This window comes from Amblyomma mixtum, chromosome 4 (genome assembly GCF_055824585.1).
Source record: "Amblyomma mixtum isolate Tamu chromosome 4, ASM5582458v1, whole genome shotgun sequence".
In the NCBI taxonomy this organism is placed as follows: Eukaryota; Metazoa; Arthropoda; class Arachnida; order Ixodida; family Ixodidae; genus Amblyomma; species Amblyomma mixtum.
This window is the reverse complement of record NC_143015.1, coordinates 112585709-112598413: the sequence shown is the minus strand read 5'-3', so window position 1 is coordinate 112598413 and position 12705 is coordinate 112585709. Positions and strand designations below refer to the sequence as shown.

General features: G+C 48.0%; 1 protein-coding gene across 1 annotated transcript in view; it reads left to right on the top strand.

The window, feature by feature from the left end:
- LOC149347906 (uncharacterized) overlaps positions 1-12705 on the top strand; it is a 109813-nt gene that overhangs the window by 30846 nt on the left and 66262 nt on the right. Inside the window, exons 7-8 of the mRNA XM_089587686.1 lie at positions 30-221; positions 7666-7767. Coding sequence (XP_089443812.1) covers positions 30-221; positions 7666-7767 — 294 coding nt within the window. The remainder of the gene's footprint in view (positions 1-29; positions 222-7665; positions 7768-12705) is intronic.

Genomic DNA, 12705 nt, shown 5'->3' with positions numbered 1-12705 from the left:
GCTGACCGCTATTCTGTGTCGCATTGCAGGCGGCTGCCCCGGTCTTCCGTCAGGCTCATGCACTGCTCGCTGCCGAAGGCAATGGAGGGGGTCCGGGAGCAGCACAGCGAGCTCCGGCCGTGCCTTCGTCACGTGGGTGTGGGCCGCGACGCCGACGGACGTCCCGACCCGCCCTCCTGTGTCCGCAGCACGCTGGGGAGGAGGAAGGGATTGCGTCCCAGGTGAGAAGGAGGAAGTGTAGAAGGTCTGTTGCCAGATATCTTGCGCCCGTGATTGGGCCGTGCCCTTCGGTGACGTCGTAGTTATTTATGAAGCACGGAGATAACAATCGCTTAACCGCAGGGCACGACCAGTGATCTGCAAAAATGAATTGTAAAATTGTAATTGGCTCCAGATTAACTACGGCCACCTGGGGTTCGTTGACGCGCTCTGACATCGCACAGCACACGGGCAGTTTTGCATGTGGCATCCACCGCATTGCAGCCGCACGGGCCGGGAGTCGATCGCTCGGCCTTGAGATCGGTAGCGGAACGCCAAAGCCACTGAGATACCGCGGCGGGTTCAGTGATCTGCGCTAGTTGGTTTGTGAAAATGATTAACGCAGTGATGTCGCGCATGATGGAAAGACGATTATGTTCATGTTAGGGAAAACTGTGTCAGGGCACGCACTTGGGGACCCTTTCGGCACAGCGCTTTTGCGGGCTCTGGCTCTGATCAACGACAACTCCAAGTGAAACCTCGTGCACCGCTAATGCTTCCTCCGCTGCCGAGTGTTCCTGGCAGCCGTGAGGATCTGGGTGCACTCCATACTGGAGAGGTTACCGTATGCAGTGTACCTCGCTTCTGATTTCTCGGCTGCTGCTTGAGAAGGCGGGCTACCGAGCCGAAGTACACGGGTGTTATCTTGGCTGCGGCGGCTGCGTTTAAGGCAGGCGAAAGTCGAAAGGCGTCCGTGTGCTGCGCTGTCTCAGTGCTGTTATGGCTCGGGTAGCATGACCAGTTGCATCACCAAGGGGGCTCGTCCGGGATGAGGAACAGTCTGAAGCTTCGAATGTTGGGGATAGGGAAAGCAGGGTCGGCTTGCACGAAACAAATAAGGCCGGCTTATTTCCAGTCTAATCTTATTCGCGGTCTAAAAGCTCTCTCGGTTTTGAAGAAAGGAAAGGCGCATAGCTGGTTCATTTTGTCAGTGGACACCTCAAATGCACCACGAACTCCGACTGAAAGTTCGGTAACTCAATGTTTTAGTCGGAGTTCGTGGTGCATTTGAGGTGTCCATTGACAAAATGAACCAGCTATGCGCCTTTCCTTTCTTCAAAACCGAGAGAGCTTTTAGACCGCGAATAAGATTAGACTGGAAATAAGCCGGTCTTATTTATTTCGTGCAAGCCGACCCAGGTTTAATGGCACTTTTTTAAGACACTTATTTACATAAAGAAAGGCAGAAAAGCAGTGAAACAAAAATTAAGAGTTCAAAGCGTCGAGCGACTGGATGAGCCTGTTACCCAAGGCCCAGAGCCTTCGTGCTCACTTTGGGCGCAGGTTAAATAGCCCAAGGCTCCGCCCTTTCACCAGGCGGCAATTCATCGCGACACAAAGATCGGCACTACACAACACAGCAAACGAAGACACCTGTTGTAGAGTACACCCATGGGAACTGGCATTAATGATATATTACATTAATGATACATTAATGATGCATTACATTAATGATATATTTTCTGCTCCCCTTCCTGTCAACATAATAGCGTATGCAGACGACCTCACAATGCTTTCCTCAGGTAACACAGAAAGAGAGCTGCTAGAACACGGCAATAAGTTCTTAGAATTCCTGCGTCAATGGTCCTTTAAGAACTACCTAAGGGTAAACATCACGAAGACCAAAGCAATAATATTCCGAGCTAAAAACAGAATGGTGCGTGCAAATTTTGACCTTTGGTTAGGAAACAAAAAAATTGATGTCGTGCCAGCTGTGAAATGTCTTGGTGTTGTTTGGACCGAATCACTTAATTGGGATAAACATACTGAGAATATCTGCGCTAAAATAAACAAGATTAATGGCATCCTATGCCGCCAGAGGCACACACTTCCGCCTAGAGTTAAATTATTAATTTACAATGCATTTATATTGCCACATATAACTTATTGTCTCATGGTCTGGGGGACAACAACCAAGCAAAACCAAATGAAAATTCTAATGGCGCAAAAACGAGCAATTAGATTAATAGCTAATGTGCCATGGTGTACTCATACGGCTTCCTACTTTGCAAGGTTCAGTATCATGAAACTCTCAGAGTTATTCCCATTCAAGTTAATCTCTATGTATAAAAATGCTGTTTCAACTAAGAATGATCTCCTCTTATGAAGTTTCAACCTCATTCGTTCGATTCCATCTTACAACACACGGAACAAAATGTCATGGTCAGTACCTTTCTGCCGCACTACATACGGTAAGCAGTCAGTGGCATATAGTCTACCACACTACCTCAATATTCTGCACAAGAACAACATCATACTTGAAAAGACTTCACGGCATAAATTAATAACACTTATTCCTTTGTTTGAATGTGTTTGAATGTGTTCCTTTGTTTGAATGTGCATCATTTTGACATCATGATTAGAACATATATATATGTATATATAGCTTTGTGTATCTTCTTTCTACTTGATTTGTATCTCGGTTGATTATAAATGCGTTTCCTGTACATAAAAATTTTGAGCAGTTTCTTTTGTCCAATAATGTCGAGTGATAACAGAGGCATAACGTCATGCAAATGTTGATGTATATATTTTGTGGCTGTATTTTCTTTTGTGCTTGTGAGTGCGCTCTTCCACTGCTGTTGTGATTAGCTGCCAGGCGATACCGCCTGCAGGGGGCGCAGGGTGGCCCTCAAGCTGCACCAACGCAGCTTTTTGCCTTGCGTCCTCTCTCCTCTGTTACTGATGTAACCTTGTGAGAGTTAATAAAGATGTATGTATGTATGTAAGTCTGCAGCTCTTCCGCACTGCGATGCAACAATACTGTTAGCAGCTCGTGTCCATCGAACACAGGTGTGGCCTGATGGCGCCGCGGCCGCAGCTGCGCTGGCTTCCTATGATTCGTTCCGGGTCTTCTCAGACGAGGTGCATCCTTTCTTCCCTTGTCGTATCGTCGGTCGCTTCTAGAAGGGAAGGTCGTTGGCACCGAGCCGAGCATGGGAAGAGCTCCATCGACCACTTCCCAGCTAGTCATTCTTTTTGGTGGGGTCATCCTGGGGGTCAAACGACCTTTCGAAGTTTCCGCTGTTCAATCCGCCACCGTTATCATCGCGGGTCTCAAGTTGGGTCGTGACAGTGCACATTAAAATAACTCCAGGTGGTCTAAGTTTTAGTCCGAAAGCTCTAATCCGGAGGTTCAAAGCCCAACAAAATGGGGAATTGTCGATGTGTGCCCGCATGGAAAAAAACGCAATTTCGACGACGTCTTATGCGCAGAAAATGATGCCTCACCCAGACTCTGTAAAAGAATGGCTGTGTATTGCCCTGCAGGGTAAGGATGCCAACACACGGTTATGAGGCATGTCCTCAGATATGATTAGGACACCCGAAATTTGCCATTGGAATCACATTGGCTGAATCTCACTGCCGGTGAATCTGGGTGTGTACAGATGAAATAATGGCTTGACGTAGTCTCAAAATCAACTGCCCCGCCGCGGTGGCTCAGTGTTTACGGCACTCGGCTGCTGACCCAAAAGAAGCGGGTTCAATCCCGGCCACGGCGGTGAATTTCGATGGAGGTGAAGTTCTAAACAAACCCTAAACACTTCAGTTCCATCTGATAGAGAATATGCGCAAAACATCTACTTTCTTCAGCTTTGAGAAGATTCTTTCCTTTCTCCAAAAGATGTATTGTAGGACGCGTAAATGAGCTTTACAATGAAATGTACAACGTCCGCTGAACCCCAGGAAGATTGGTAAGTAGAAATACCAGTTCGATACCACATATCGTAGGGAAAGTTGGTGGTTTATATCATATAAACATCATGTAAACTGTAAGGCAGGACGCAATAAGCTCTCCTGTTCGTCCTGTTTTCTTGTAATGCACTCTTTACATTGTGACAAACTGGAATCAATTATTGGAAGCCTTGTGCAGAGAGGCGAGTGGTTAGAGGCACTGGCTGGCTGACACCTCGAAGGCAAACGCTAACCGGGGCTGTTTTATTTTCTCGAGATTTCTTAGGTGTGGACGGACCAACAGACAAACATTCACGACTAAGAGTAGGTCAGGACATAGCCGCTAAAAGCATTGCAAAATTCGGATTCTGCTTCTTTTTGCGCTGAGCTCGGCGAAAGCTGTCACCTCCCTGCCGGCTTTCTTTTTGACGATGCCTAAAACCGACAGTGAACTTGTAGCAAACTATGAGACCTGAACATTTTGTGCCAGGACGAGCTCCTTATCAAACCGTGCAACCAAAAGTTTGTTGTCTCTACCTAAGGGTGATCATTGTTCTTTCAGCTTCGCGGGGCGAGATTGTGATTCGTGTTCTCTGCGGGCTATGAAGCACGTCGTACTTCCGAAGATTCTCCAAAAATCTCCGCGCACAGTCATTTTTCTATTTCGGTTTCATTGAAATACCGCGAACAAAACGGTGAGCTCGATGTCGATAGCAGATTTAGCCATTGCTAACGATCATCATCAGTAAGATTAAGCCCGAGGTTGCGGGATCGAATCCTGCGCATTCTTGTGGAGGCGGAATGCCAAAGCGGGTGCGTGCTTTAGGATCTGAGTGCAAGTTGAAGATCCCCAGGTGGTTGATCTTGAGTGCCCCCTGAAAAGCCTGAAGAAGACCACTGCTCAAAAACAGACGTAACAATCTGGAGTTTGTTTAGTAGCAAGAGCACACCGTGTGTATGTGTAGTGTGCACCACGAATAGCCAAGTATTCTTTTTAATAAGTTTTTGTTAAAAGGAGCCTGAAATGATTTTGATGGTCATTCTCTAATGCAATAGATCTGTTGTCCTTCTTAGTACTCAAATTTGAAAACTATGCATGTACTGGACATTTTCAAAAAGAACACCTTTTTAACGATTGCTGCGCGCAAAAGATTAGTGAGACATCTCCCCGCGCGTTGTGAACCATCCTTACTCCGGTGTCGTGAATGGGCAGTCAGGAGAGACCTCTCATTGGGCGTGCCGAATTGACGTGGGCGGGATGCGGAGTGGCGGGGCCCCAGGCAGTCCCGCCTGTATGAGTTGATGTAGGAGAGGAGGAGCATCATTTTTAATAGCCGATATTTTCGGCGCTAATTGAAGATATGGCTTTAACGTTTTTAGCGCTGCAGTAATGAGGAATGGAATATCCATCGTTCGTGTGCTTTTCTTAACCGCACCTGAAAAACAGTGGCTTAGCTCGGCTATGCCAGGCTGCACGCACCGAAAGCGGGCATGCGACACAGCTGGCGAAGCGAGCGGAGTCGAGCGCAACGACGAGGCAGGCAGTGTGACGTCATGCCAGATGGCGCGGCGAGCGCGCAGCGTCCGCAGCTGCGGCGGTTGCTAGGCAACGGATCAAGGTCGGTCTCTGTGCCTCCTCGGAGCACCTCCACAGCGAAATCGCAAGTTTGTGCCCAGTGTAGCTTTCGCTACAATATCATTTCATGGTCCTTTTCAGTAACGAATTAATGATGCTGGGGTAACCACTACTGTTGTTGCGTCTTCTCGATTAAATTGGGGTTAGCTTACACAAGGCCGCCGCGGTGGCTCAGTGGTTGTGGCGCTTGGCTGCTGACCCGAAAGACCCCAGTTCGATTCTCGCCGTGGCGGTCGGATTTCGATTAGAGGTAAAATTCTAGTGGCTCGTGTATCTTATTGTGCGATGTCAGCTAGTGCTCGTTAAAGAACCCTAGGTGGTCTAACTTTCCGGAACCCTTCACTACTGCGTCCCTCATAGGCTGAGTTCCTTTGGGACGTTAAACCCCCATAAACCTTCGTATTTGCAGGCTAGCTCTCGGTGGTCTCGATGTGGAGGTTCGCCGAAATCGGTCGTCGCAGCCCAGACGAGGATTTTCCAGACTTGAGCTCCGGCAGCCAATAAAGGTCGGTGCCTGTCTTCGATGCCCTTCCTGAGAATCGTGAACGCCGTTGTTGTGAACACTTTGCAGACTCTCGGAGACTCCTTAGGGCTACTCACATAGATACGGGGACACAACCGTCAGCATGAGGAGAAATCGGGGTCGTTTGGAAAAACAATAACTGCTGCCACTGGCTATTGCTTTTCCACAACAAGAGTAGACGTGACACTCCATTTCCATAACCCGCCCCCAGCTTATACTGGATGTTTCTCACAGTAATGCAAGCAATTTTTTAAAAAGTCTTTTTGAGTGAGAAAACCCTTATTGGGACATAGCAGTATCAGCAGTGTAGGAAAACAGAATACAGCTAAGACGTGCCAGCTAGCGGGATGAACTCAATCAAATCAAATCTTTATTTTTCATCTATGGCAGGTACGTGAAAGGGTTTCGGGAAAAACCCTGCCATTTAACAGCGTGACTGCCCGCTAGCCTAGTCATTTTGTTTTACTGATAACGAAAACATCAACTAGTTTTCCCAGCTTCCTGGTTTATTGAGAGGCTTGTAGCCAGACGTAACTCTGGCGTGATCACTTTTGAGACTTTCGAAAATGTCATTCCCCTCACCGCTGTAACAGCGCAAGCAATTTTTGGGCCCCACAATAGCAAATCCTTTCCATCTTGAGGCTTCTTTTTATTCATTCGCACGCTCTTTTCAGCACGGACGCGGGAAGGAATAAGTTTGAATTAACCACTGTCGAGATGAGACGGCTCTGTGCGTTATCTGCGTGAATTACTAAGAGCTGCTTCTCGACAAATCGAAACTTTACGGGGTCCCCCGTGCAGCGAAGAGCAGCCGAAGTTGTTCATGGTGTTGGAGGAGTTTTATGAGTATACGTTGACGATGTTTATATACAGGGTGTTTAAACTAGGATTTTACACAATTATTAAAAAATAGGATTCTTGACTTAGAAGAGCACATTTCTCGGCACAGCATTGCCAGCAGTGTAGTACATCACAATACAGCTAAGACGTGCTAACTAGCAGGCTGGTTAACTAATATTGAATAATTGATTTAACTGTCACTGTTAGACTCCGTAATTAGTGAGAGGCATGTAGCCCACTGTAATTAATGTCCATATCAGTTTTTAGAATTACGAAAACGCGGTTACCCTCGGCGCTGTGGCTCAACAAACTGTAGCTACATCGACACAAAGAGCATGTGCTTTTAGGAAGCTTGCAGGCAGAGCAACCTCTCCAGTGCATGTAACTCGTCGAAATGGCCACAGATTGTTGGGCCACAGCGTCGAGGGTAACCGCGTTTTCGAAATTCTAGGAACTGATTTGGATATTACCTACGGTGGGCGCTACACACCTGACAGTAATTGAGGAACCTAACAGTAATTGTTAAAATATTCAATGTTACTTAACCAGCCTGCTAGATAGCACGTCTCAGCTTAATTCTGACGTGCTACACCGCTCAAAATGCTATGCCGGAAAAAGCGCTGTTATGATTCAAAAAACCTACTTTAAAGAATTCGGCCAAATTTGAGGTGATACACACTGTATATAAAGCAGGGAAATTGCGGAGGCTCACTTTAAGATTCACCTTGTGCAGTCTGGCTGGTGTGCAAGCCCACAGGATCGTGTGGAATACAAGCGTCGCGTGGGGATGATCCAGAAGAGTGAGGCACTCCCACCGCCTTGGTTACACTACAGGGTGAGTGATCGTCGACTGAGGAGGAAACTGCCGCGACCTCTGGTGGCAGGCCTCTGGTGGTTGCCGCGTTCGGCGTTCAGCTCTGAAGCGCTTGAGTCCATGTTCAATCTTTTCAACGGTGACCACCCTTGTTAGAATTCTGGGTGCAATAATCGCACGTGCACTGAAACATGGCAGGCGTAATGATTTGTATTACATCATGCGACCAACTGAGAATCGCGGGCAACGTTGGTAAACACTCTCATGGCCCGAGTGGACGAGTAAGGCAGATTGCGAGAGGAGGTGTGACGTTTCCAAAAAGAGTACACTGTGTTTGTCATTCATGCTATCGTGCATATCTCCCTTTCGGGTGGTTGTCTTGTATTTGTGAAATTGTTCGGCCCTGGACACCGCTGAATCCCAAGGGATCCCAGCCTGCTGAAAGGGGAGGAAGATGACGGCGGTCAAGACTCGTCTTTTTCGCCCTCTGATTCCTTGACGGGTGCGAATAAAGTTATTTCATCATCATCGGTAACACACTCGTAGGTGTGCTGTATGCTTATTAGTGTAGTTAATTGTTTCGTTCCGCTGCGCTTTGTTTCCTCTCTACTCGGACGACTTGTGTTTTTGCACGGTTTCGCAGTTTTTGTTCTATAGTCTCTTAAGGGTATATGATAAATGTTTGCATGCGTAAAATTCCGCCTTTTATCGGATAACAATTATGTGAGGGCACTTAAGACTACTTAAGCGCTTTGAATGCAAGGGCATTTTTTTTTTCATTTTTATTTAGCTTTGAATTTTTTTCTCCTAATAATGACGCATCTACCCATTGCCATACAGTCGTTAGGCAACGCATATTCTTAGTCCACCTTTCTTCGCCAAGAAGAAACTCTTTTTTTTTTGCATGGCCTGTGGGTTGCGCGCTAGCCTCCCAGTCTGATAGTCTCGGGCTCAATTCCCCGCACCTTCGTAAGAAATTTTATTTTCTTTGATGCCATGGTGACGTCATATGAAATTTTATGGGCCACTGCTGCTGGCGAATGCCGGAGCCATGTTTCGTCGCGATGAGCCTTGCTGGCTTTGAGAGGCGTCGGACACCAGCGCAAGGCTCGCGGTTCCCAGTGGGAGGCAAGTTCACCGCATAATAAATTTTAGGGAGAGCACTTAGGTCACCTTACATGCAGCAAGGCGAAAGCCTTTGGGCCATCCTGCTGAGCTCTCCGCCACGCTTCCGATTCTTCACTGTGTGCATTTGCTTGTTTTGTTCCCTATAACCGATTTCGAGTTACGACATACTACACATTCGTTATATCTGGCGTGTTCGTTATAACAAGTTTTGAGCTACGACGTACAACTTCGTTATATCCAGTGTATTCGTTATAACCGATTGAGTTACGACATGTTATTCCTTCATAGTCACACTATACAGCGCAAGAAGACAAATGATGTGACACAACTTTGACTGTCCTACGTCAGTTAGTTTGGCGGTAATGGACGTTTTAAATTTCAAAAAATCATGGTTTGGGGAACCAAAGGTTAGAGCTGCTTTTCGCGCACTTAAAGAGCAAGAGGCGTCTCAACTGTAAAAACCTCGGTTCTAGTAATCGTTCTAACGCACGCTGACGTCTTTGACAGAGACCTCCCTAGTCTGGCCGTCTGGCTATGCATGTCAATCCTGGCAGCGCTTATATCCAGGCCTATTACACCAGCAACCAAGGACATTATAAGCCCTAAGCGTGTTTTCGTGAACTTTCTGACTTGGCCAGTGTTGTTGTTGTTAGCGGCTATTTATTGGTGATAAAAAAATAAAAATTGAAGGAGCAGATGTTGCTAGCCGTCGCATCTGACATCGAAACCTGGAGAACCTGAGCTGCAGCTAGATGAAATAAAAAAGAACAGGGAGACAGAGAGGGGACCGGGAGAAGGAAATAAAGGGGGGGGGGGGGGGATGGGGGGCAGCGATAGAAAGAAGGATACGCGTACCAGACTTCGTTTTCCTTCGTTCTCCTCGGTAGCGTTTCTTCTAACCAAGCTCTCTTGCAACGCGATGATGCAGGTCCGCTGGCGGCACCCACCGCTACACTCCGTCGATGGAACACGCCTTCGGCGGAGCGGGGAGTCTGGAGTCGCCCGGGTCGTCTGGAATGCAAGCGTCGCGTGCCATACAGCAGGCATCCTTCCAGTTCAGGCCTACAAGCGGCATTTGGTGAGTGGGAGCTGCCGTTTACCGGAGGATAATGCGCGACGGGAACTGTGCCGTGGGCCTTTTCGTAAGGGCATGTGCTCATCAGCGATGGGGCTCCCGAATATCCCTCAGAGGCAGTAAACCATCTTCCCATATTCACCTTTTATTAGAATCTGAGAAGTAAAATGCATTTATTCCAGCCGAGCTCTAAGTCGCGGTCAAGAAGACCGATTGCTTCGCTAAGGCCCGTCTTTCATCTGTCCAGTGCGAGCGACGCGATGCTCTCCTGGAGGAAGGGGGAGAGTTTAGGAAAACGAGAGGGAATTTAAAGCGTCAGTGGACCACAGAATGTGTTCTGTATCTACCATGATCTCCGGACAGTTTGAACAGAGAGCTGTATCATACGGCTGCTGACCCGAAACACGCGGGTTCGACCCGGCCAGGATGGTAGAATTTCGATGGAGGCGAAATTCTAGAGGCCCATGGGCTGTGCGATGTCAGTGCACGTTAAAGAAACCCAGGGGGTCGGAATTTCCGGAGCCCTTCACTACGGCGTCCCTCATAGCCCGAGTCGCTTCGGGACGTTAAACCCCATCAACTAAACTAAACTAAACCATCCCAAGTTGCACAGCAACAATGGAATGAGGAAGGAGAGTGTCAGTACTCAGCGAAGGATGTGTGATTGTTCTTTCGGTCGGGGTAGTAAGATCGTGCGGTTTTCCACGATGATCTGGTAGCGTTCAGATATTTGCTGTTCTTCCGCTCATTTTCCTGGGTCCCGTGATGACCAGGTATCAGACGCAAGGTGATTGTAGTGTTGTTGCGTTTATGGGATTCCATTAATATATCATGTAAATGGGGGCCCAGTATAGTCTGCGCTGAATATTGCGAATGGCTTTGGTTATAGATATTGTGACGAAGACGAAGCTGGCAGTGGCGCGGGACGGAGCGCCTGCGCTAGGCCAGCGGCCATTAAAATCATCTCATAGCCATGGTTCACCACGTCTCATTCTTCGGCTGGCCGCCGCGTAACATTTGGTGTGAGGTGCTGGGGTCCCTTCATTGCCATCCTGGTCACGAAGCTTCGGCGTCCTGGGCCTGCCGTGGACGTCGGCTGTGAGTACCTGGTCAGCGCCGCACGGCCGTGCCCCAGCCCGCCCGACCTGAACCGACCTCGACGCTCACCCCAGCCCCGTCCCCCGCCCGGACCACACTACACGACGACCCAGACCCGACGGACCCAAGACCCCACCAACCCAAGACCCCACTGACCCATACGTGAAGACACCGACCCCCTGCCTCTGCCGTTCGGTGCGTCCAGAGTCCTCGGCCGTCAGCTCCTGGCACCCTACGGCCCGGATGCTTCGTGGACCGGGACTCATTCTCTCATCTTTCTCATCGTGGCGGCCAGCACTCCAGCATCTTCTACATATTGTTCGATCCTTCACTCAAGACCATCGCCATTTCGCCGTCTGTTCGTCACCGATCGGGACGATCCCTCGAAGGCCCCGGGTAGTGTGACGAAGACGGAGCTGGCAGTGGCGCGGGACGGAGCGCCCGCGCTAGGCCAGCCATGGTTCACCACGTCATAGCCATGGTTCACCACGTCTCATTCTTCGGCTCGCCGCCGCGTAACAATATTGATGCTATTGTTCTGTAGTTTAGCAAGTGGAGGAGTTCCATGGATCACATGTAGTATCATGTGAGTTGACAGAATTGGAAAACCGCCAAGCCATGTAGGTGATCGGTGTTACCGTCCATATACTGCGCACCTGTTTCACACCTTAGTGCCCGTCGTGTATATCCTTGTGCAGTACATGAATGTCTCTCCGCAATGATTCTTTGGTTGTGCCTCTTGTCGACCTTCACGCAAGCGTCGTGTCATATTTTTGCGCTTTAGCTGAGGGCCTTGACTAATCGCGCTCAGCTAGGTGGAGACATAGGCCCCGTGTTTTTAATCTTCCGAGGGGGGACTTACTTATTGCCCTCTCTCTTTTTCATTCCCGCTACCCCTCTTTCGGGCATGTTTCTTGGCAAGAGATATTTATTTATTTTATTCTCAGGATACAGAATACTTTACAGAATTGCCGAGGGGATTAGCAATTCACAGCAGCATAGAAGATAAACGGTAAAGCGGCCGTGTACTGATACGTGAAACCAGAACCAAGTGGTACAGTAGAGGAATCAGCGTCATCATTGCTGACAAATTCAACACGAGAAGAAGGTAATCCACGCATCCAGTTCAGAACTGCAGGGTCAGTGTTGAGCGCACTTAGTTCATGTAATAGCAGTGAGTTGTAAACTTTATCGAATCCTGTAGCAAAGTCGAGAAATACGCAGTAAGATGAAAAAGCGGAGTCCAAATAGAAAGGCTTGTCGTAAGTGACGTTGTTGAATATCACTAAAGAAAAAACTTTCAGCAAGATGAGCAAATATATGTAACATTACTTCACATGCAATTGATCTGAAAAATACGGGTAAATGGATAGATGGATTCAGTTTACCTCCGGCTTTATGTACTGGTATGACCACAGCAGTCCTGCAGTTCAGTAGTACACCATGATGATACGGTTGAGAGAATATGCATTTCATGATGATAGAAATAAACTCATTAGCATTCCATTTAAAGTCGCCATTAATACCATCAATTTGCGCAGCAATAATGGAACGAGGAAGGAGGAATGTGTGGTCGGCACCACGAATAGCCAAGTATTTTTGTTTTTAAGTTTTTGTTCAAAGGACCCTCAAAATGATTTTGAACGTCATTCTCTAAT